This window comes from Salvelinus sp. IW2-2015, unplaced genomic scaffold (genome assembly GCF_002910315.2).
Source record: "Salvelinus sp. IW2-2015 unplaced genomic scaffold, ASM291031v2 Un_scaffold1168, whole genome shotgun sequence".
NCBI classification, from domain to species: Eukaryota; Metazoa; Chordata; class Actinopteri; order Salmoniformes; family Salmonidae; genus Salvelinus; species Salvelinus sp. IW2-2015.
Window position 1 is genome coordinate 262,546 of NW_019942762.1, and position 24,266 is coordinate 286,811.

The 24,266-nt window shown below is 44.9% G+C and overlaps 1 protein-coding gene across 1 annotated transcript in view; it reads right to left on the reverse strand.

The window, feature by feature from the left end:
- Positions 1-8,858: 8,858 nt before the first annotated feature.
- Positions 8,859-24,266, reverse strand: part of nphs1 (NPHS1 adhesion molecule, nephrin) — a 74,620-nt gene continuing 59,212 nt past the window's right edge. The window contains 18 exon segments of the mRNA XM_070438777.1: positions 8,859-9,431; positions 9,762-9,934; positions 10,039-10,117; positions 12,425-12,557; positions 13,178-13,223; positions 13,827-13,952; positions 14,824-14,865; positions 15,135-15,316; positions 15,510-15,621; positions 16,620-16,774; positions 17,393-17,462; positions 17,465-17,540; positions 17,770-17,937; positions 18,386-18,510; positions 19,661-19,792; positions 20,374-20,382; positions 22,136-22,276; positions 23,209-23,381. Of these exon segments, the coding sequence (XP_070294878.1) occupies positions 9,309-9,431; positions 9,762-9,934; positions 10,039-10,117; positions 12,425-12,557; positions 13,178-13,223; positions 13,827-13,952; positions 14,824-14,865; positions 15,135-15,316; positions 15,510-15,621; positions 16,620-16,774; positions 17,393-17,462; positions 17,465-17,540; positions 17,770-17,937; positions 18,386-18,510; positions 19,661-19,792; positions 20,374-20,382; positions 22,136-22,276; positions 23,209-23,381 (2,065 nt within the window). The 3' untranslated portion in view covers positions 8,859-9,308.

The window sequence follows — 24,266 nt, forward strand, 5'->3', positions numbered from 1 at the left end:
CTCTCTCTTTTAACAGCCTCTCTCCATGTCTGTATCTCTCTCTTTGACATCCTCCCTCCATGTCTGTGTGTCTGCATCTCTCTCTTTGACATCCTCCCTCCATGTCTGTGTGTCTGCTTGTCTCTCTTTTACATCCTCCCTCCATGTCTGTGTGTCTGCATCTCCTCTTTTTTGACATCCTCCCTCCATGTCTGTTGTTGTCTGCATCTCTTCTTTTTGACATCCTCCCTCCATTCTGCTGTCTGCATCTCTTCTCTTTTAACATCCTCTCTCCATCTGTTGTGTCTGCATTCTCTTCTTTTTGACATCCTCCCTCCATTGTCTGTGTGTCTGCATCTCTCTTCTTTTGACATCCTCCCTCCATGTCCTCTATGTCTGTGTGTCTGCATCTCTCTCTTTTTGACATCCTCCCTCCATGTCTGTGTCTGCATCTCTCTCTTTTTGACATCCTCTCTCTATGTCTGTGTGTCTGCTTGTCTCTCTTTTTGACATCCTCCCTCCATGTCTGTGTGTCTGCTTGTCTCTCTTTTGCACTATACCCCGTCTTGTGCTGCATTCCCCAAATGTGACCCTGGAGACTTTTCAATGCTGTCGCCTTTTCAATGTATTGTACACCTTTAAACGTAGGGAATGCAGCAAAAAAAATTACGCAAAAATTTCAATTAAAATAAAATAAAATCTCACAATACTCATACGTTTAAGCATCATCAAAGATTAGTGGGACGGGAACGGTCCTTCACAGATTCAATTACTGCAGAACTTCCAGTAAGAAAGTGCATTGAAGAAGCATAGTACTGTTCTGAGAAACACAACAAGGAAAATAGCCCCACTGGGCACAGACGTCAACTCAACGTCTAGTTTTGATTTACTTTTGGTTGAGTTGTCAACTAACGAGTATTCAAAGGGAAATCAACAAACACAAATTACAGTGTCATTGACTTAGGTTAAAAGTTAGTTTAAAAAAAGACTAAATACTCTTATGTTTATGATAATTTTTTTCAAGTGCAATTAGTTTTCCATGTTGATTCAAGCATCACATTTATTTTGTGGGTTGAAATTACAGCATTGATTTCATCAGTTATAGCCCAGTGGGGCGATGCTCTTGGAGAGTTGTCAGCACAGCCTCTCCAGCCACTACAATGAGACACCAGTCCAGGCCGGTCACAATGGACAATGGGGCCAATTCAGGCACTCAAACAGAGGACACAGTCTTCGCTGCAGGAGTTGGGGTGGCTTTTGGACTGTCCCCATCCAGTCACGTTCTTTACTTCTCAACATGCTGTACATCCTCCTTCTCCTCCTCCTCACAAGACATGCCACTGGCCACACTGCACCAGACCACTGGATATAATATTTATTTTTTTACCTTTTCATCTCTTTTAGATTTCAGCAGGTAGTCTTCAAACAGGTGAATACAATCCAAATCAAATTTGATTGGTCACATACACATGGTTAGCAGATGTTATTGCGAGTGTAGCGAAATGCTTGTGCTTCTAGTTCCGACAGTGTAGCAATATCTAACATGCAATCTAACAATTCCACAATAACTACCTAATATATGTGGGAGCTAAGCATTAAATATAAATAGGTGTAGTTGCCATGCTGAAGTAGCAAGGACATGCACATTAAGAGAAGATGACACCCAGGCCATACTCTATTTCTGAAAGGGTAACATGCCAAAGAGTACATTAACCAAGGTGTTATGCTGGTGAATGAGGACCCAAAAGCGACGTAATAGAAACAGAGTCTTTATTCCAGTATCAAACAAACAATGATTCTCCTGGATATAACAAAGGTAAATCCAAAACAGGAAACTGAAATCCTCTCGTCAGTAGAGAGGAACGACTGGAGACGCGACCACAAACTGCAGGTCGCTTCAGGAGGGCACAGGCCGTAGCTGACATAGACACCTGCTCACACGCAGCATCTGAAGAAGGCAAAAACACGACAGGGCGGAACAAGGACACAGGAGCAGCAAACATCAAACAAGAATCCGACAAGGACAGAAGCGGAAAACAGAGGGAGAAATAGGGACTCTAATCAGAGGGCAAAATAGGGGACAGGTGTGAAAGAGTAAATGAGGTCGTTAGGAGAATGAGAAACAGCTGGGAGCAGGAACGGAACGATAGAGAGAGAGAGCGGGAGAGGGAGAGAGGGAGGAGGAGAGAGAGAGAGAGAAAGAGGGAAAGAACCTAATAAGACCAGCAGAGGGAAGCACAGGGACAAGACATGATGAAAGACAAAACATGACACAAGGCCATACGTACATTTATGACAGCTGGACATACTATGGTCAGAAGGATAGAGGAAAGAGGATGGTAGCAAAATGACTGATGACCAACAGGTGAAACATAAGCATGCAATGCATGCATTATTTTTAGGACGTGAAAAGGGTCCCGCCACCATTATAACCTATACAGCTGTCAGATGTGGGCGTTAACAAGCAAGCTCTGAGATGAAAAGATAATAATGGAGAAAGGTCAAGGGAAGCTATTTTCATAGAGAGGGAGAGGACTCTATACGTTATGCAAAGACAGAATCCTATAAAGGCAGGACTCTGTAATATGAGAATTTAGTCACCTTCCATGGAAGGGCTCGGCTTTGTTACTTTGTATTAACGTCTACATTGAATTCACAAGTTCTTGTAAGTGTTATATTTCTGAGACAATTTTCCACGACATATACACAAGTCTAAGTAAAGGATTGGAATAAGAATATATACATATAAATACATGGATGAGCAATGACAGAGCAGCATAGGCAAGATGCAATAGATGGTATAAAATACAGTATATACATATGAAATGAGGTATGCAAGATATGTAAACATTATTAAAGGGGCATTATTTAAGTGACTTGTGATCCATTTATTAAAGTGGCCAATGATTTCAAGTCTGTATGTAGGCAGCAGCCTCTCTTTGTTAGTGATGGCTGTTTACAGTCTGATGGCCTTGAGATAGAAGCTGTTTTTCAGCTTTGGTGCACCTGTACCTGCCTTCTGGATGGTGCAGGGGTGAACAGGCAATGGCTCAGGTGGTTGTTGTCCTTGATGATCTTTTTGGCATTCCTGTGACATCGGGTGCTGTAGGTGTCATGGAAGGCAGGTATTTTGCACCTGGTGATGCTTTGTGCAGACCGCACCACCCTCTGGAGAGCCTTGCGGTTGTGGGCGGTACAGTTGCCGTACCAGGCGGTGATGCAGCCCGACAGGATGCTCTCAATTGTGCATCTGTAAAAGTTTGTGAGGGTTTAGGTGACAATCCAAATTTCTTCAGCCTCCTGAGGTTGAAGAGGCGCTGTTGCGCCTTCTGCACTACACTGTCTGCGTGAGTGGACCTTTTCAGTTTGTCCGTGATGTGTACGCCGAGGAACTTAAAACTTTCCACCTTCTCCACTGCTGTCCCATCAATGTGGATAGGGGGGTGCTCCCTCTGCTGTTTCCTGAAGTCCACTGGCCATGGCTGAGAATCACAGGCACATACGTTACTGTATTCTACAGATGTCTTCAGCAAGCTTACAATAATGCAATGCTGTCAACATATTGTACAATGGTGAACATTGGACACTGAAATAATACTTTACATTCAATAAAACACTGTCAGTTTAACATTGTTTTTCTATTACCTCTATGGCTATTAAATGGCAATAGACACACCTCAATGCATGTTACACAGCTTTAAAAGCGCTGTGCTGTTATAGCCTACCCAACATGCAAATGCATGTACTCTAAATGCAATGCTAGAATTACTGGTTGTATTGTATTCTGGTGTTCTTTATTAACCACGTGGTCCAGACAGGGAGGAACGTGTATGCCATGCCATCAAAGCCATTAGCTAACATCAATAGTTAAAGAGGTTCACCATACTCTTTTAGTTTTAGCATGTATTCAAATCAGCCTTCATCAAATATTAACCATGAATTCTGTTTTTATTTCAAAGCTGCCTTTCATAAGACAACTCTTCTATTTTTTTAGTTTCATCCAAATCTAAAACTCACTTTGCATTCTCTTTGCTCACATAACCCGCTGCAGGAAACTGCGCTACAGATGTCTGTATGTACTCTCAGTTTTCTGTAGAGCAGGACTCGGGTAATTTCAATTTCATCTCTACTGTACTTAGTTCAGGAAATGAAAATATGATGCAGCATATAGGGTACGGTTTTACTGATTGTATGGTTTGTGTTACGGCATTGGTTCAGCAACCTTATTAGCCACCTGGGATTGACAAAGGTCTATTCCCTTTTATTACGGTGTATTTTGTTCTATTGTGTACAAAAGGGTGTATAAAGAGGAAAAAACATATTGTACTTTTAAGCTATTTCATTTCTCCATTTGTTTCCCGTTCATACTCGACCCGTTGGGACCTTCTTCTGCACATAATACATCAAACTACCCATGGCATGAGAGAAGAGAAATGGACATTGACATGCCTGTATTAGGCTGTCAAACATTCAATTTAGCAGATTATAGTTCCTCTCCACTCCTCCATGATGCATCGGCAGCAGGAGAGAATAGGCTTTCATTTGAATACCTGCTTGTCACTTTGACTGGAACTTAAACAATTGTTCAGTAATGAGAAAAATGTGTCTTGACAGTCCATGATGGAAAATAACACACCTTTTATTTAAACTAGGCAAGTCAGTTAATTAAGAACACATTATTATTTACAATGACAGCCTAGGAACAGTGGGTTAACTGCCTTGTACAGAGGCAAATCAACACCTTGTCAGCTCGGGGATTCAATCCAGCAACCTTTTGGTTACTGGCCCCACGCTCTAACCACTAGGCTATCTGTCGCCCCTAATTGAGAGACAGCACCAGCCGTCTGGTGAATCATTGCGATTCATCTCTTTCATATCTGGGTAGCTGGGTAGAGACAACCGCAGATGCCTGGCAATGTGGGGGAAACGCATATAGAATAGACGGTAGAAGAACACAGACTTCATCGTTATCAGTCATGTGCTTGATCTCAAATAGACCCTAACTGTAAATATTTCCACAACTGTGTTCACAACAGTTACGTTTTCAGGCCAATTTGGTGAGAATTTTCCCAATACAGGGTAGTAATAATAAATAATATCTGAGATCTCCTGGGAGACCTCCTCTAGAAATAGAATAGGTCTTAAAGCAGGCGGAATGATCCTCATTAAAATAGAACCAGTGGCTTATAGTATTTTCCCCCTTGGAATGAGTAAATCAAGATGATGTTTTGTGCACTCGTGACTGATATGAAAAATCAAGCTTAAGGGAGAACGAGGAAGTAGGGTGTTGGTTGGTTGTGTCTGTGTGTAAATATTGTATGTGTGTGAGTGTGTGAGTGTGTGTTCAATGTGAGTTTTATGCAATTATCAGAGGGCTATGAGGAAGTAGTGTTGTTCATTGACGTCCTGGGACACACACATACGCACGCATGCACATACACCTGTCTCTTATACACATCTAGATGTGTATAAGAGACAGCGCACACACACACACACACACACACACACACACACACACACACACACACACACCAGATATTATGGGAAGTGGGTGGAGGAACATCCCTGTGTGTGTTTGTGTAGATGCTATGCTCTCAGAACAATGTTTGTATGACAATTCCAAATCTGAACCCTCACCTGAATAACACCACCAAGTCAGGTACATTTGTAACCAGGTACATTGTCAAAATGTTCATATCAGTTCGATCTGTACAGACCAGGTAGAAATATCCTGAACTTAAACTACCTTGAACTAACTACCCATCTGCACAATAAAACCAAGTTAAAGGGCTATCTGAGGGTATACTTTCTACCTAGATCTTAAATTACATCTATCTGTCATACTCTCTCTCTCCACTCGATTACCCTCTCTCTCAGCCTCCCTTCCTCTCTCTCCCTCTCTCTCTCTTTCTCGTCGCAGAGAAGGACTAATGGCCTGCATGGTCTCTCTCTAGAATGATGAGATGAAACTGAAATGTGAAAGACAACAGGATTAGCGGGAGTGAGGCAGACTGTAGATACAGTGTGGTGGTTTTACCTTCACAACACATTACCATGCTCAATTACTGCCTTCATCCCCGACCTTCAGAGGCTCACCCCAGGGCTGGAGGGGCGAATCGGGAGGGCTCAGGGTCTCTTTGTTTCAGAGGAGGGGGGAGGAGGTTGGGGGGAGAGGGTGGGAATGGGGGAGGTTGAGGGGGAGGTAGGTGGAGGTGGTTTGGGCAGTGACCATGTGTTGTAATAATCCCAGGCTTCGTCTGCCGCTGTGAGGGACATGTGTCACAGACAGGCAGATTGTTCAAAAGGGCAAGGTGCCCACGGCAAGCAGGCGCATGGAAGATGGTTTCCGCTTGGGCGACTCTGCGAGTCCTGCATCACATATGGCCCAAAAGTGCCAGTGGATGTCTGACTGTCTCCCTGTCTACCTTGACTGTCTGTGTCCCTGTCTACCTGTCTGTCTTTCTGCCTTTCTGAGTGCAGGGTCTGTAGGATGTAGTACTGACTGGGCTAAAGGGAAGTGGAAGGGAGAAGGGTTGGAGAGAGGAGGAGAGGGAAGTAGGGCATTGGGGTAGGAAGCTGGTCTGGGGAGGATGGAGGGAAACCTGTTGCCCCACACAACTGAGAACTTGATTGAAGTTTACGGTCATCTCTTTCCACGCACTTCGAGGCTGCGTTAAAACAATGACTGCTAAATGATCCAAGACTAGCTCAGTTAATCCCTACCATTGATACAATGAGTTGTCATAATGCTGCATCAAATGTACATGATCTTAGGGGCATTGGCAAACACAATGTAAATAAGTATATTGGACCAAATTATGAAAGACAAGAATTGTACTTTTGATTTACGTAAAGTCAGTATGGAAGAGGTGAAAAATTACTGTTGTCTATCAACAATGACAAGCCACCAGGGTCTGACAATCTAGATGGAAAATTACTGAGGATAATAGCAGACTATATTGCCACTCCTATTTGCCACATCTTCAATTTCAGCCTACTAGAGAGAGTGTGCCTTCGGGCCTGGAGGGAAGCTAAAGTCATTCTGCTACCCAAGAATAGTAAAGCCCCCTTTACTGGCTCAAATAGCCGACCAATCAGCATGTTACCAACCCTTAGTAAACTTCTGGAAAAACGTGTGTTTGACCAGATACAATGCTATTTTACAGTAAACAAATTGACAACAGAATTTCAGAATGCTTATAGGGAAGGACACTCAACAAGCACGGCACTTACACAAATGACTGATGATTGGCTGAGAGAAATTGATGATAAATTATTGTTGGTGCTGTCTTGTTAGACTTCAGTGCAGCTTTTGACATTATTGATCATAGTCTGCTGCTGGAAAAACGTGTGTGTTATGGCTTTACACCCCCTGCTATAATGTGGATAAAGAGTTACTTGTCTAACAGAACACAGAGGGTGTTCTTTAATGGAAGCATATAAAATATAATTCAGTTAGAACCAGGAATTCCCCAGGGTAGCTGTTCAGGACCCTTGCTTTTTTCAATTTTTACTAACGACATGCCACTGACTTTGAGTAAAGCCTTTGAGTTTCTATGTATGCGGATGACTCAACACACACGTCAGCTACTACAGCAACTGAAATGACTGCAACACTCAACAAAGAGCTGCAGAGCTGCCGTTAGCTTCAGAGTGGGTGGCAAGGAATAAGTTAGCCCTAAATATTTCTAAAACTAAAAGCATTGTATTTGGAACAAAGCACTCACTAAACCCTAAACCTCAACAAAATCTTGTAATAAATAATGTGGAAATTGAACAAGTTGAGATGACTAAACTGCTTGGAGTAACACTAGATTGTAAACTGTCAAGGTCAAAATATATTGATGCAGTAGTAGCTAAGATAGGGAGAAGTCTGTCTATAATAAAGCAATGCTCTGCCTTCTTAACAACACTACCAATAAGGCAGGTCCTACAGGCACTAGTTTTGTCGCACCTTGACTATTGTTCAGTCGTGTGGTCAGGTGCCACAAAAAAAGTACTTAGGAAAATTGCAATTGGCTCAGAACAGGGCAGCACGGCTGGCCCTTGGATGTACACAGAGAGCTAATATTAATAATATGCATGTCAATCTCTCCTGGCTGAAAGTGGAGGAGAGATTGACTTCATCACTGCTTGTATTTATGAGAGGTATTGACAAGTTGAATGTACCGAGCTGTCTGTCTAAACTACTGGCACACAGCTCGGACACCCATGAGCTCAGACATGCCACAAGAGGTCACTTCACAGTCCCCAAGTCCAGAAAAGACTATGGGAGGCACACAGTACTACATAGAGCCAATTCTTAATGGAACTCTATTCCACATCAAGTAACTGACGCAAGCAGTAAAATTAGATTTAAAAACAGATAAAAAAACACCTTATGGAACAAAAACACCTTATGGAACAGCAGAGACTGTGAAGCAACACAAACATCAAACATTGGCACAGAGACATGCACACACACACACACACACACACACACACACACACACACACACACACACCTGTCTCTTATACACATCTAGATGTGTATAAGAGAACACACACACACACACACACACACACACACACACACACACACACACACACACACACACACACACACACACACACACACACACACACACACACACACACACACACACACACACACACACACACACGCACACACACACACATACACATGGATTTAGTACTGTAGATATGCGGCAGTGGTGGAGTAGGGTCCTGAGGGCATACAGTGTGTTGTGAAATCTGTGAATGTATTGTAACTTTTTAAAATTGTATAAACTGCCTTAATTTTGGGGATCCATAATAATGGGATTCCATAATAAATACAAATGCAAATACAAATACAAAATACAAAAATCTTCTCTGACTTTCTAACTTCCTTTTCATCTCTCATCTTGCTGGAGTGACACTTCCAGTAAAGGCTCTTGTTGGAGAAAGATTTTGGATATGACATGTATCTGTATAAAAACACTGGAGGCATGTTGGAATTGTGTATCAGTTAGGCCTAGATTATCCTTGCCATTTTATTTGTACAGTAGAGTATAGTCAATTGTTACTAAAAGATCTGCAAGAAAAACTCTGCATGTTTTGTTGCTTCGTCTTTTACATTTTACGTCTTTGGATCGACGGTAGGCCTAATTTGTATTGATTGACTGTCCCACAACATCACCTACTGTAAATACTCTACCTTTTGGTAGTAACATTTTGATCAGTTGAAAGGCTTCCTATTCATATCGTATTCAATACCAGCACAGCACTAAGWGTTTGTATTTGAGTCTGAGGTATTGTCCACATTCTGGAATCAAGGCCTAAGCTTTCTAAACTAACTGTCCTCTGAGCTCAAAAGGTAAATCATAGTCGTTTCTCTCTGGGCGTCGCTCATCCACCGGATTCTTCCTTTTGATTGGCTGCTGCAGGGCAGTCATGCCCCTCCCACTTCCCTGTTGGAGAAGAAAGCTGTGTCAAGAAGGTGAGAGACATGACAGTACTATATAGCACTGTAGGCCAAATCCTAACTTGAAATNCCTCCCACTTCCCTGTTGGAGAAGAAAGCTGTGTCAAGAAGGTGAGAGACATGACAGTACTATATAGCACTGTAGGCCAAATCCTAACTTGAAATKATTTTGATGCGAAACTTCCCATCCAATCTCTATGTTATTTGGAAAAACCCAAGGTGATAAAACACATCTAGTCCAATWTGTGAAACTATAAGGGTCATCACCCCTCAGGGATCAATAACTACTACTTTATCCCAGTGGGGTTGTGCTGACCTGAGGGTAACTGGGTGATGGTGGTCTCCACTCTCGCCTCTGCTCTGGTAACCTGGGGTCAAACTGGGAAGGAGGCAGGGGGAGAGACAACCCCAGCACGTCCTGATACATGCCCCAGTCTCCCACCTCCTCATACTCATGGCCTATGGGCTCTAGTGGGTAGCGGCGGCCATCTTGAAAAAGAAGCCAAAGAGGTTTTTTGAAGTTAAACGGAGAAATGTCTCTGTCTTTTCTCTTGTGATGTATTATTCATAGGTAGTATTTTGGTTTCTCTCACCTTGCCCTTGTGCTCCCTCGGGGTGGGGGTAGAGAGAGGGGCGGTAGTCACTGGTGGGGTAGTAGTAGTGGGAGCTCTCCTGGGAGGACAAAGACCATAGGTGAAAAACATAGACAGATGCTGTACTGTACAGTCATGGCCAAAAGTTTTGAGAATGACACAAATATTAATTTCCACAAAGTTCGCTGCTTCAGTATCTTTAGATATTTTTGTCAGATATTACTATGGAATACTGAAGTATAATTACAAGCATTTCATAACTGTCAAAGGCTTTTATTGACAATTACATGAAGTTGATGCAAAGAGTCAATATTTGCAGTGTTGACCCTTCTTTTTCAAGACCTCTGTAATCTGCCCTGGCATGCTGTCAATTAACTTCTGGGCCACATCCTGACTGATGGCAGCCCATTCTTGCATAATCAATGCTTGGAGTTTGTCAGAATTTGTGGGATTTTGTTTGTCCACCCGCCTCTTGAGGATTGACCACAAGTTCTCAATGGGATTAAGGTCAGGGGAGTTTCTTGGCCATGGACCCAACATATCAATGTTTTGTTCCCCGAGCCACTTAGTTATCACTTTTGCCTTATGGCAAGGTGCTCCATCATGCTGGGAAAGGCATTGTTCGTCACCGAACTGTTCCTAGATGGTTGGGAGAAGTTGCTCTCGGAGGATGTGTTTGTACCATTCTTTATTCATGGCTGTGTTCTTAGGTACAATTGTGAGTGAGCCCACTCCCTTGGCTGAGAAGCAACCCCACACATGAATGTTCTCAGAATGCTTTACTGTTGGCATGACACAGGACTGATGGTAGCGCTCACCTTGTCTTCTCCGGACAAGCTTTTTTCCGGATGCCCCAAACAATCGGAAAGGGGATTCATCAGAGAAAATGACTTTACCCCAGTCCTCAGCAGTCAAATCCCTGTAGCTTTTGCAGAATATCAGTCTGTTCCTGATGTTTTTCCTGGAGAGAAGTGGCTTCTTTGCTTCCCTTCTTGAAACCAGGTCATCCTCCAAAAGTCTTTGCCTCACTGTGCGTGCAGATGCACTCACACCTGCCTGCTGCCATTCCTGAGCAAGCTCTGTACTGGTGGTGCCCCGATCCCGCAGCTGAATCAACTTTAGGAGATGGTCCTGGCGCTTGCTGGACTTTCTTGGGCACCCTGAAGTCTAATTCACAACAATTGATCCGCTCTCCTTGAAGTTCTTGATGATCCGATAAATGGATGATTTAGGTGCAATCTTACTGGCAGCAATATCCTTGCCATTGAAGCCCTTTTTGTGCAAAGCAATGATGATGGCACGTGTTTCCTTGCAGCTAACCATGGATGACAGAGGAAGAACAATGATTCCAAGCACCACCCTTCTTTTGAAGCTTCCAGTCTGTTATTCGAACTCAATCAGCATGTCCTCTTCAACACTCACACCTGTGTTAACGAGAGAGGTCCTTTTGTGGTAGGGGTGAAAGTGGAAAGTGCAGTGGAAAAGATTTTTTGGGATTCAGTTCATTTGGATGGCAAAGAGGGTCTATGCAATTAATTGCAATTCATCTGATCACTCTTCATAATATTCTGGAGTATATGCAAATTGCCATCATACAAACTGAGGCAGCAAACTTTGTGAAAATTAATAATAATATTTGATTCTCAAAACTTTAGGCCACAACTGTACATGGTGACTCTGTCGAGAGACACCTGACAAACAGTATATTTTGTTGCCTAGACTTCATGTATTGTATTATAACTCAAGGTTAGCTAACACCTCTGAGGAGAATTTTCTTGCATTAGAGCTTATTCTAATAGTCTCTTTCTGACGGTGTTGTTATATTCTACTTAACATTTTTCTGCAGGGTTCAAAGCCTTGTTGGCCTTCTACAATGTGCAATTTCACCAGGATCGAAGTGTATTTTGAATGCTAATTGTGGGCTATCGATCTCCCTTTCCTACTCTGAGAAGAGCCAAAGGTGTTTATTAGTTTATCTCTCCTCTGTTTCCCTCGTATGCCTGACTCCTCCACTTCCTCTCTTCTGACTGATCTCCCTCTTCCTTAATCCATCCTCTTCTGTTCACCTCTCCACCTCTGTCTGCTAGCATCCTCCTACCTCTCACCCCTCCTGTTTTCTCACTTTATTCTTCTCCTATTCCTCTCTAAGCCCCTCCCTCTGTTTCTTTATTTTGTCAACTTCCTCTTCTCTCCAATTCATCCACCACTCTACCTTACTGTGTTTTTCACTCTCTCTACTATCTCCCCCTCTGTCATCCCCCTTTCTCTCTCGTTCCTCTCCTTACTCCCTCTTCTCAGTTGTGCAACTTACTAAGTATCCCCCTTTTTCCCATCTCTTTCCTCCACCCCACCTCTCCCCACCTCCTCCCCCTCTCTCTCCTCTTACCCCAGCGTAGCTCTCGTAGACGCTGCTGTCTGGTTCTGATCCGCTGTCGATGAGGAGGGTGCACTGGGCCGCAGGGTTCACCAGCTCTCTGACCTCGTACCTGGTGGAGCCGCTGGCAGTGGACACAGTGGACCTGGATATGACAGACAGAACAAAGCGTCTAACCTCCTCCATTCTTTTTTACTTTTCTGTATCTTTTTTAATTAGAAAACACAGCATCACATCCCGACTCCCCAACCACCCACCCACATCCTCCCATCTCACTCTTTTTTATTTGTTTTTTTAAAATTAAGACATATCAACATTATCCAATCAACACCCACCCACTCATCTTATGTCACTCTTTCTTAATCCTCAGGGAGAAAATACCTAGATACAAAGACATGTACACTACAGTACAGTGCACAAGAGCATAGCACTGTCAATGCCATATGGCGTATTGCATTTTAAGTATATTTGGATGTGACACCTGTATTTGCGCTGTTGCTTTGCCCCCTAATTGCAAATTTAGACTGACAGGAGTGTCTGCTTTACTCTTTTGTTGCTATATTACATCATACAAAACGGGAGACTTTTGTCCGTCACAGAGTCCTGTAGTTTTGCTGTTGTGGGTGCTGGGTGTGGTCTGTCAGTAGGGCAGGGTTTAGGCCTCTGAGAGGGGATTGGACGTATAGTCATTTGTCTGTACCCACTGGACTGGATTGGATGCTGACTAGCCTGGACACACAGAGACAGACTTAGATGATGACTCACCCATCTCCTTCACTCTTCTTCCCATCTGAAACACTGCCTTTACTCTCTGGACAAGAGAGGGAGGGAGAGGGAGAGAGAGTGAGAGAAAGTGAGGGTGAGAGAGAGAGAGCGAGAGAGGGTGGGGGATGAATGAGTGGGGATTAGAAATGGGATAGGGGCACTATTGAAGAAGTAAAAGAGATCTGACAGAGAGGGATGGATGAAGAAATAAAGAAGTGTGTGAGGACAAAGGGTGGAGAGGAGAGAGTGAGATAGGCGACCTGACAGTTGCAGGGAACGGAAACTGAGGGAGACAGATATAGAGATAAAGGAAGTGAGGGATGGAGGGAGAGAGAGAGAGAGTGAGAGAGAGAGGGAGGGGGAGAGAGACAAAAAATCGAATAAATTAGATGAAGGTAAAGATAGAGGGAAGAAGTGACATTCTTGGAGGATGGTTGCAGAGGGAGGGAGGGGCATATGGGTGTGTTTGGAGGGAAAGGAGGAAGAGAAGAGATAAGAGGACACAGAGAAATAGCAGGAGAGAGAAAGAAAGAAATGAGAGATGCATTAAGATTCAGGCTCAACTCTTTGGTGACTTGGGCAGAGGTTTCTGAGACAGATGCAGAAGAAAACAGTCACACAACCTTGACCATGGTATTGCCACGGTTACCTGTCTGGCCCCGCCTCTTCTTCCACCTCAGACACAGAAAGCAGCCCAGCCAGTTGAGAGCCAGCAGCGGAGCCCCACCAACCACCGCCATGATCACAGTCTGATACAGCGACAACCCTGTCGTCTCTGGTTTACAAGAGAACCAAGAACAGGAATGAGTTGATCCACCATGATGACATCATAGGAAGCAAGATCCAGGAACAGGGTGTTCGGTTGTAAATAATTGTGGTTTGTATCATTAATAGCTTTTGTGTGATTAAGGGGAAGTAGAACGAGGCCTTAAGTCTCTGGGGATGTTTTTGAATTGTAAGGTGATAGTAAAAGTAGAGAAGAAGGGTTAGTTGATATTAGGGAGTGTGTAGTTTTAGATAACTGTCTGTTAGGGTTCCGGTAACTGGAAACCACAGATATTTTCAATGGCCTAAACAGCAACAAGGTAAGAGGAAGTGGTGCCAACAGTGGTTGAGATGATTGAAACTCCTGGGTCATGGTTAGCAGCAGACCATGTCCTTAAGCTCAGTGGAAAGTGCTGTGTGATGTGAGTGGAAAACTACTGATATATCATTGTATGGGTGGGGAGCTTTGCTTGGATATAAGAGTGCTGCGCCACTCGAAAGACACGTATACGGCTGCACCACTCGACGGGCGCCCATTACAGCTTTTGCGTCTTTGGTATTAAACAATTGAACTTCACTCTGAGTTTTGACTATTTTGTGGTAAATACGTTTATTGCATATTGAGTCAAACTTATTAAAGGATAATAATAATCAGTATGTAAGCCGGTCTCTCACTTCCTTTATTTATAGAAGACTAACACAAGGAAAGAAGGTAGCGTTTATGACCACGGCTGCCATAACTACAGTACCATTATTCAAAGAGCACACATTTCAGGGCCTTGGAGGTGCATACTGTACATTAACATGATTTAGCCAAATGAAGATAGCTGCTTAGAAAATAGCTATTTTCCACAGTCCCAAAAAAGATGAAATAAACTTACCCTCCCCTGAGGGATCCTCTTCCTGGACTGCTCCTTCCCACTCTGGTTAGAAGAACCATGGAAGACAGGGGAAAACATCAATGCTGTTCTAACGCTGCAAAATAAACCTGGGTCAAATGTCAAATGACATCCTATTCCCCATATAGTGCCAAGATGATTCATGTTCTACAAAATGGGGCATAGGGTGTCATTAGAGACATAACCTGATCTCAATACCAGCTGTGCAGGAGTCCAAACCATCTAATGTCCGACCATTGTCCCTCTCCTAGCTAAGACCCAGAAGTCATGTTGTGAACTTGCTCTAGACTGACCCTCGGTGGTGATGGTGAGTACTGAGTTGTTGTCTGCGTAGCCGCTCTCTCCCATGGAGTTGAGTGCGTTGACAGAAAAGTTGTATGTAGTGGCGGGGGACAGGCCTGTCACAATGAAGATGTTTGCTCTCGGAGGGAACACATCCACGTAGAGGAAACTCACAGAGTCAGCCCAACGGTACCTGTTAATCAACAGTATCTTAGTCAGTACAGGGATGGGCTCTAACCTGACAGGAGTGAAATGGAATTGACCCTTGATCCAGACCTGTTCCTAATATCCCTATCAAGGATGTGTTGGTTGCTTATGAATGCAAAGAAGAGATCACAATATTTGACACATCATGTTCGGCCAAACTGTAGTCAATGCTCTATCACCTGACATGGAATCTCTGCTCCAAGACCCCATCGAAGCCTGGGATCCATTCTAGAGTTGCAGAAGCATGGGTGAAGCTGACCAGGCGGAACTCTGAGGGAGGATGTGGTTGATCTGTGTGTTAGAGAGAGAGATGGAAGGTGAGATAAAGAGAGGGGGGGTAGAAAGAAGGGTAGTTGAAATAGGAGGATAGAAAGGATAAACAAGAGAGAACGACAGAGGAAGAGAGAAAGAAGAGGAGAGAGTTCAGCWCTAGAATGAGAGAGAGAAGCTGTGCTTGCAGGCATGCAGGCAGCTCTGTTTGCAGAGTAAATCATTTCCATTATCAGTTCCGCTCATAAGATACGAGGTTAGAGGGGTCAGTCTTATTTGGATCTGTCTTTTTTTAATCCAAACCGCGGCAGCGAGGCGGGCAGGGATAGAGAGAATACAACCTTCTTTCCTTTCCCGGCCTTCTGATGATAAGGAAGCATATAACATTTATTATCGCTGCGTAATTATGAATATTCAAGGCAGTAAAAAAAACGGAGGGAGAGAAAAAAACAGCAGTGGATATTGGATTGTATTTCACACTTTTTATGGTAAACATTAAATGTGTCCAATGGAGGCCGSGGGGCTCGCTGGGAGCAGGGGCCGTGTTGACATCGCCGGAGTAGGAATACGCTTGCTAGTGAGCTAGAGGGCGACTCAGCCTGTGCACGCGGAGAAAGGAAAGCGCAGCATTGCAGCATTATCTGACAGAGAGGGGAATTAGAGCTATAGGCAGGGGATAAAGGAGAGATATATCAATAGAAATGACATAGCTAAAGGGTGTCTGACACTGAGGACTTGCTCTTCCTACCGTCGAGAGAGACAGAACATTTTCTCTATAAGCTGGAGGGTCCTCGCGCACACTAATAAAATTGTGGACAAGGCAGCACATACACAAATGCACAAACACTATTATATGAGAGGATGTAGCTAAATTAGGACCAATGGGACTCTAGCAGTTGGCTGTAAAGTACGTGTTTTACATCATAGCAACATCCCTGGGCCCTGATGTCTGACCTAACCTCTGACCTTTTACCCATTCACACACACACACGCTTACACACACACACACACACACATACTGGTGCTGAGCAGTTGGATGTTGAGTGTGTCTTCTCCCAGAGTGTTGCGAGCAGTGCAGGTGAATACTGCGTAGTCCAGCGCTGCACTCACGTTCACCACGGTTACCGTGCTGGTGTGTGAATGAGCCCTCCCTAACTGTCTTCTCCTGTACCTGCAAACACACACACACACACACACACAACACACACACACACACACACCACACACACACACACACACACACACACACACACACACACACACACACACACACACACACACACACAACACACACACACACACACACACACACACACACACACACACACACAATATGGCATAGGGCAGGACAGCACTGTGACAGGGATTTGCATAGGGAGAGGCAAAGTCCCAAATTAAGATTTAATGGTGAGATACTGAATGAATGTATAAACTTGGAAACGAATCTAGTTATCCACCATCATGAATATTTTGCCACATTCTCATGACACAGTAGTTTAAAGTTTCTACATTGTTAGGGATATGTGTGGCTATGTTGAGTACGTGAGCGTATTGTGTGTGTGTGTGTGTGTGTGTGTGGTGTGTGTGTGTGTGCTGTGTGTGTGTGTGTGTGTGTGTGTGTGTGTGTGTGTGTGTGTGTGTGTGTGTGTGTGTGTGTGTGTGTGTGTGTGTGTGTGTGTGTGTGTGTGTGTGTGTGTGTGTGTGTGTGTGTGTGTGTGTGTGTGTGTGTGTGTGTGTAACGGGGAGAAGGTGAGAACCAGATGGAGAGTGAGGGATGGATGTGCTCTCACCTGGGTGTATGAAGTCTATGGGCACGCCATTTTTAGCCCAGGAGAAGTGGAGCCGCGGGATGCCCTCCCCTGGCACACCACCTCAGCTGTTCTGGTGCCATCCCCCTGCTTGCCACCTTATTCCACTGAGCCCCCCTTCTGGAGCTCTGGCTTAACTACACAGGAAAGGACAAACAACAGCCAGAGATGTTCACATTGTACATGTACAAACAGAAATGGATAGACAGAAACATGGAATACATGCAAATGAATACAGATATGCATAGACATGATGAATGGTGCCACACAAACAAAGACACCCACAACACTTTTCCACTCCATTGCACCCATGATGAATTCACACGACATGATTGATAGATCTTGGTAGAGCTCTTTAGACTCACCAGCGCACCACCAGCTGGACTGCCACGCTGGCAGGGGGCTCTATGTTGTTGTCGGCAGTGCACTGGTAGCGTCCGGCATGGGCCCGAGTCGCCCCTTGGATGGTCAGCTGCCCAGTGGCCTCATCCTGGCTCTGCTCCCCCATCTCCTCCATCTCCCCCTCGCCCTGAGGAAGACAGAGAGAGGGGTAAACGAGAGAAGACAGGAGGACAGCATGCACATCTTCGTACACCCCCACCCCCTCCTGTGCAAGATCAGTGCAGGTACTCCAGGGGAGCGGAGAAAGAGAGAGAGAGAGAGAAAAAGAGTAAAAGAGAGAAAAAAAGAGAGCAGTAGATACAGGATAGAGAAGCGTACGTTGATGAATGTGCCCTTTAGTTGCCGCGCCGTAATGAAAGCAATTTTTCTGGATTTGGGCCAAGTGTGAGCCGGGAGCCGGGAGAGGTGGGGCGGAAGAATAGTTAGAGCCGCTGAAATATGGCACGTCTCTGCATTTAAGAGGGGGAGTGATAAACGGTAAGAAATGGTGAAATAAAAGAAAGGAGGCCAGATAAAGGGAAATCAAATGAGAAGAAAGGAGAGGTGAGATGAGATGGGGATATGAGGGTTCTCACCAGCCATTTCCAGGAGAACATGTCAGTGTTGATGATGGGGTTGGCATCTGCTACACAAAACAGGTCTGCTGTCTCCCCCACGTCCACATACACTGGGTCCTTCTCCATCTTCACAGTAGGGGCATCTGGGGAGTAGGCAATAAGAAAGTAGGATGAGAGAAACAGTAGGAAAGTAAAATTCTACTTTAGAACTTAAGGAACAATCAGTCACTCACCCACCCACCGACTTCCAACTCTCTGTAATTCTATTCATTCTATTGTATTATATTCCATTCAATTCTTATTCCATTCTATTCTATTCTATGCATCACTGATCCTACAGACACCCTATACATACTGTAACTAATGACCTTTCTCTAAGTGACCACTTTACATTAAATATTTGCCAATCAATTTAACCCCAGTATATTTTAGAACTGTCCCAACCCCCTACTGTCAGACACCCCTGCCCAATTCAATGTCCCTAAATTGGGCCACGTCACCCTGGAGGTTCCCCATTGCATGCCGCCTGTCCTCCACTTTAACTTTGAGCGAGACGGAGGCAGGCAGGTGCAGTCATCATGGCCCACTTTCCCTCCTTCCATTCCTCCTTCAGTCAGTCACTATGTCCTGGATACGGCAGCACTATGACTCCACCAACATACTGCAGTGTAATCCCTTTCCACCTGGCTGTGTGCTCTTCTCTTCCTGTGTGTACCATCTACTTATAACAGTAGTGGCATTAGTGCCCCAACGCCCCTGTCTGTGTTTCAAACACACAGCACACTGATGGAACCACCAGAGACACTTACGGCCTTCTCACACACCACATTCATTTTAACCAGGAAACAACAAGTGGGCTACAGCGCCACCCATTAAAGCTATTACAATCCTCTATACATTATGGAAACCAACTGTCAGGTTCCATCGGATCAGGACAGCACTGTGCTGTCTGTCCATTAGGCTTGTTCTGCACTGTAGTTTTACTGGAACATTCAGACCTACATTCAGAACAGTGCGATTGTTACATCATTAAGAGTGGGGGCAGTGGGATGGGGATGTGTCGGTCGGTTGGTTCAAGGTTGTGACAGAATTGGTGTTTTTGGGTATACAACACTAGCATGTAATGTAGGTGGCTTGATGAACCACACTCACATGAGGACTGAGAAACCTTGCCTGTCCTGAGTCCTGAAGACTTGTGTTCAATCCCTGAACTAAAGCCTAGACTTGAGTTCAGTGTTCTAACACGGTGTTGAGGTGAGTAGACAGACCAGATTCAACGGCAGTGAGACTTACACTGTACGTCCAGAGTGATGGTGGTATTGTCAGACCCCACCTCGTTGGTACAGTTCACGGTGTAGACCCCGGTGTCTTTCCTTGTCACATTCCAGATCTCAAATGCTGTGCTCTCAGTAAAGTGTACCGAGGATCCATTCTGTTCATAAACACACACACAACCACACCCGCACGGACACCCGACACCCGCACACCACACACACACACACACACACACACACACACACACACACAACACACACACACACACACACACACCACACACACCACACACACACACACACACACACACACACACACACACACACACACACACACAAAAAATATTCATTATAAATGCATAAACCACATGTCCCTAAGCCACTCATGGCTTAAAGTGACATCTAATGCTATATTATTGATTGGCCTGGCAAAATTCCCACAGAAACAACAGCCCATCTGTCAGACCACCACTGTACCACAGCACCCCTCCTTTAATGGCTGAGTAACCCCTCCGGGAGGTGGATGTGGTGGTGGAGGGTTGAGGTGGGAGGTTAGGGACAGGAGTGTGGTGGCTGTGGTCCGATGACAGGGAATTACAGACTACAAAGGGAAGCACAGCCGAGAGTTGCCCAGTGACACGAGCCTACCAGACGAGCTAATCTTCTCCTATGCTTCGGGGGAAATAACACTGAAACATGCATGAGAGCACCAGCTGTTCTGGAAGACTATGTGATCACGCTCTCCGCAGCCGATGTGAGTAAGACCTTTAAACAGATCAACATTCACAAGACCGCAGGGCCAGACGGATTACCAGGACGTGTACTGCGAGCATGCGCTTCACTGATATTTTCAACCTCTCTATGTCCAAGTCTGTAATACCAACATGTTTTAAGCAGACCACCATAGTGCCTGTGCCAAAGAACACTATGGTATCCTGCCTAAATGACTACCGACCCGTAGCACTCACATCTGTAGCCATGAAGTGCTTTGAAAGGCTGGTCATGGCTCACATTTACACCATTATCCCAGAAACACTAGACCCACTCCAACTTGCATACCTCTCCAACAGATCCACAGATGATGACATCTCTATTGCATTCCACACTGCCCTTTCCCACCTGGACAAAAGGAACAACAATGTGAGAATGATATTTATTGACTACAGCTCAGCGTTCAACACCATAGTGCCCTCAAAGCTCATCAATAAGCTAAGACCCTCGGACTGAACGTCTCCATCTGCAACTGGATCCTGGACTTCTTGACAGGCCACCCATAGGTCAGGAAGGTAGGCAATAACACATATGCCATGCTGACCCTCAACACTGGGCCCCTCAGGGGTGCATGCTTAGTCCCCTCCTGTACTCCCAGTTCACCCACGACTGCGTGACCACGCATGACTCCAACACCATAATTATGTTTGCTGACGCCCGACAACGACAACTTATAGGGGAGGAAGTCAGAGATTGCAAGAACAACAACCTTTTCCTTAACGTCAACAAGACAAAGGAGCTGATCGTGGACTACAAAAAACGGAGGCCGAGCACGCCCCCATTCACATTGACGGGGTTGTAGTGGGGCTGTAGTTGGTCGAGAGCTTCAAGTTCGTTGGTGTACACGTCACTAAGGATCTATCATGGTCCACACACACCAACACAGTCATGAAGAGGGCACGACAACATCTCTTCCCCCTCAGGAGGCTGAAAAGATTTGACATGGGCCCTGGCTGCATCACCGCTTGGAATAGCAACTGCTTGGCATCCGACCGCAAGGCACTATAGAGGATAATGCGTACGGCCTAATGCTCCCTGCCATCTAGGACCTCTGTACTAGGCGGTGTCAGAGGAAGGCCCTAAAAATTGTCAAAGACTCCAGCCACCCTTGTCATAGACTGTTCTCTCTGCTACCGTACGGCAAGTAGTACTGATGCACCAAGTTTTGAAACAACAGGACCCTGAACAAGCCACAAGACTGCTAAATAATTAGTTAAATAGTTTACCAAATAGCTACCCGGACTATCTGCATTGACCCTTTTGGCACTAACTTTAAATATGCTACTGCTACTGTTTATTATATGTCACTTTATTCCTTGTTCTATGTACATATCTACCTCGTACCCCTGCACATTAACTCGGTATTGGTACCATGTGTACAGTATATAGACAAGTTATCGTTACTCATTGTGTATTTATTATTACTTTTATTATTGTGTTTTACTTTTCTATTATTTCTTTTTTCTCTCTTCATTGTTGAGAAGGGCCGTAAGGAAGTAAGCATTTCACTGTTGTTTACAAAGCATGTGACAAATAAAATACAATTTGATTTGATTTGAACGAGAATCACATCAGGCAGGTTCACATTGCTGCCCGACCTGCCATGTTTTATTTAGAGCCTGAATGGCGGCTGATACAAGCACAGTTGCTGGCTCAGCTGTAGAGAGTTGGCTGGCTATGTAGAGATACCACAGGGAGAAAGGACGAGAGCAGGGTGGATCACCTTTGTGCAGCTCCTCCTTGCGGTAGAGCCAACTGCAGGAGACGTCATCTGGATTAGCCGAGACCAGCAAGGGAAGGATGGCTGTCTCATCCTCCACTACCTGTATCTTCTGGGGATGGTCAGGGCTGAACTCTGGGGGATCTGACACACACACACACACACACAAAGGGAGAAAAACATACAAACCCAGACACAAAGAAACCATGTCAGCCATGAAAGGCGACAGCAGTGCAAATGAAAGAAAAACCTGTAGAGAAGCGGCGTCCACCAATATCACAAAAACACTGAATTCACACAGGAGGCCGGGGTGAGAGGGAGGGAGAGAGAGAGGTAGGTAGAGACTGAGGGCGGGAGGGAGGTTCGGGAGGGAGGAAGGGAGAGGGACAGGCATAAAAACAGCGAGTGACAGTAGTGTTGTCCAACAGCAGCTGCACACAAACACACAGTGACATTCCTTCATGCTCGCAAGGAGCAGCAGGCTTTGAAGAGCTGGCTGGCTACAGCCTGTGAAACAGCATCAAAGAATAACATGGCTGTGCTGCAAAGCACACACACAATTAGAACAACACTGCCATAGAGCCTGACTAACCCACAGTCACAACAAAGGAATACAGTAACACACACTCATACACGCACACACACACACACACACACACACACACACACACACCACACAACACACACACACACACACACCACACACACACCACACACACACACACACACACACACACACACACACCACACACACACACACACACACCACACACACACACACCACACACACACCACAGAGAAACAACACAAGACACACACAAACAAAACTGCCTTCCATGCACACTATCGTGTCACATTACCATCAGGCTTCAAGCCTCACACATACCAGCACACACTTTCTTTCTCTCCTACTCATAACTGTGCACACATTTTCAATACTTTATTTGGATCCCAGTGAAACAAATTAAGTATTCACAGTGAAACAAATAAAATATTCAAAAGCTCTGTATAACACACAGAGAGAAATAGACACATGTATACAACCCACCCACCCACCCACACTCTTCACCACTCACAGAGGACGTTGAGCTTGTAGAAGGTGTTGACTCCCTCAGACAGCAGAGAGCTGTAGGCCTGACAGGTGATCCTCTGGCCATGGTGCTGGGAGGACAGGGGGAGGGACAGAGTACTGCATACTGATACACCCCCAAACGTTGTGTTCTTAGGAGACAGATCCACCCCTTTCAGCCTGGGAGAGGGAGAGATGAGAGGAGAACATTTGGCGGGTCTATTTTGAACATTCAATAAATCCGTGGCAGGGTTGCCGTTTTAATTAATAAAATAACAACTTCACATTTTTTCTGTGCTCTGACAGTTGAATAATTTATTCTGTAGTGTGTGCGTGCCATCAGAGCGGAACTGAGACAGGCTGCTTGCACAGAATGCTCACAGTGGTGCTGAGGAAAACGTCAGAGAATGATAGAGGTCAAATGGCCGTTTTATCATGGGCAGCGTCAATGAGGGCTTCCACCATGCTTGCTCCATTTTAAAGTAGTCAAAGTATTCAACTGGGTGGGGATTCCTATGGGTTGTAGCCTCGGTGGCGCTGCCCATGCTGTCACAGATGCTATAATGACACAGATATAAAGATTAGCCCTCTATCTATTTACTATCTTGTAAAACGCATTATCCTCTCCTGCTTTCCCACTTCTTGCTCTTCCCCTCATGTGACTTTCACTCACTACTCACCGATCTTACCTGGGCTAGCCAGCTAACTAACTTGTACACGTAATGGCAGCGTTTGATAACTCAATTAATGCAATTTGACTCAGCATGCAAGTCTGTGTTGATGAGGGCAGTCCAAAACATACCCCTCGTACAGCAGGTAGAACAAGGCTTTTCAAAATTCAGTTAGGCCTATTGCTTGCTTTAGTAAGCTACAACTTGCTTTTGTCTTTTCAAATGGCTGCACGCAATCACGTAATTCTTTGAATAGGCTATGGCATTGGGATAGGCTACTACTGTTTATAGGCCTATATGCCCTAGGCCTATTACTAGTCATAACAAGGAAATCAATTGATATGATCTGGCGGTTTGCGGGCGGGTTTAGGTACAAATTACGGGCCGGGTTGCG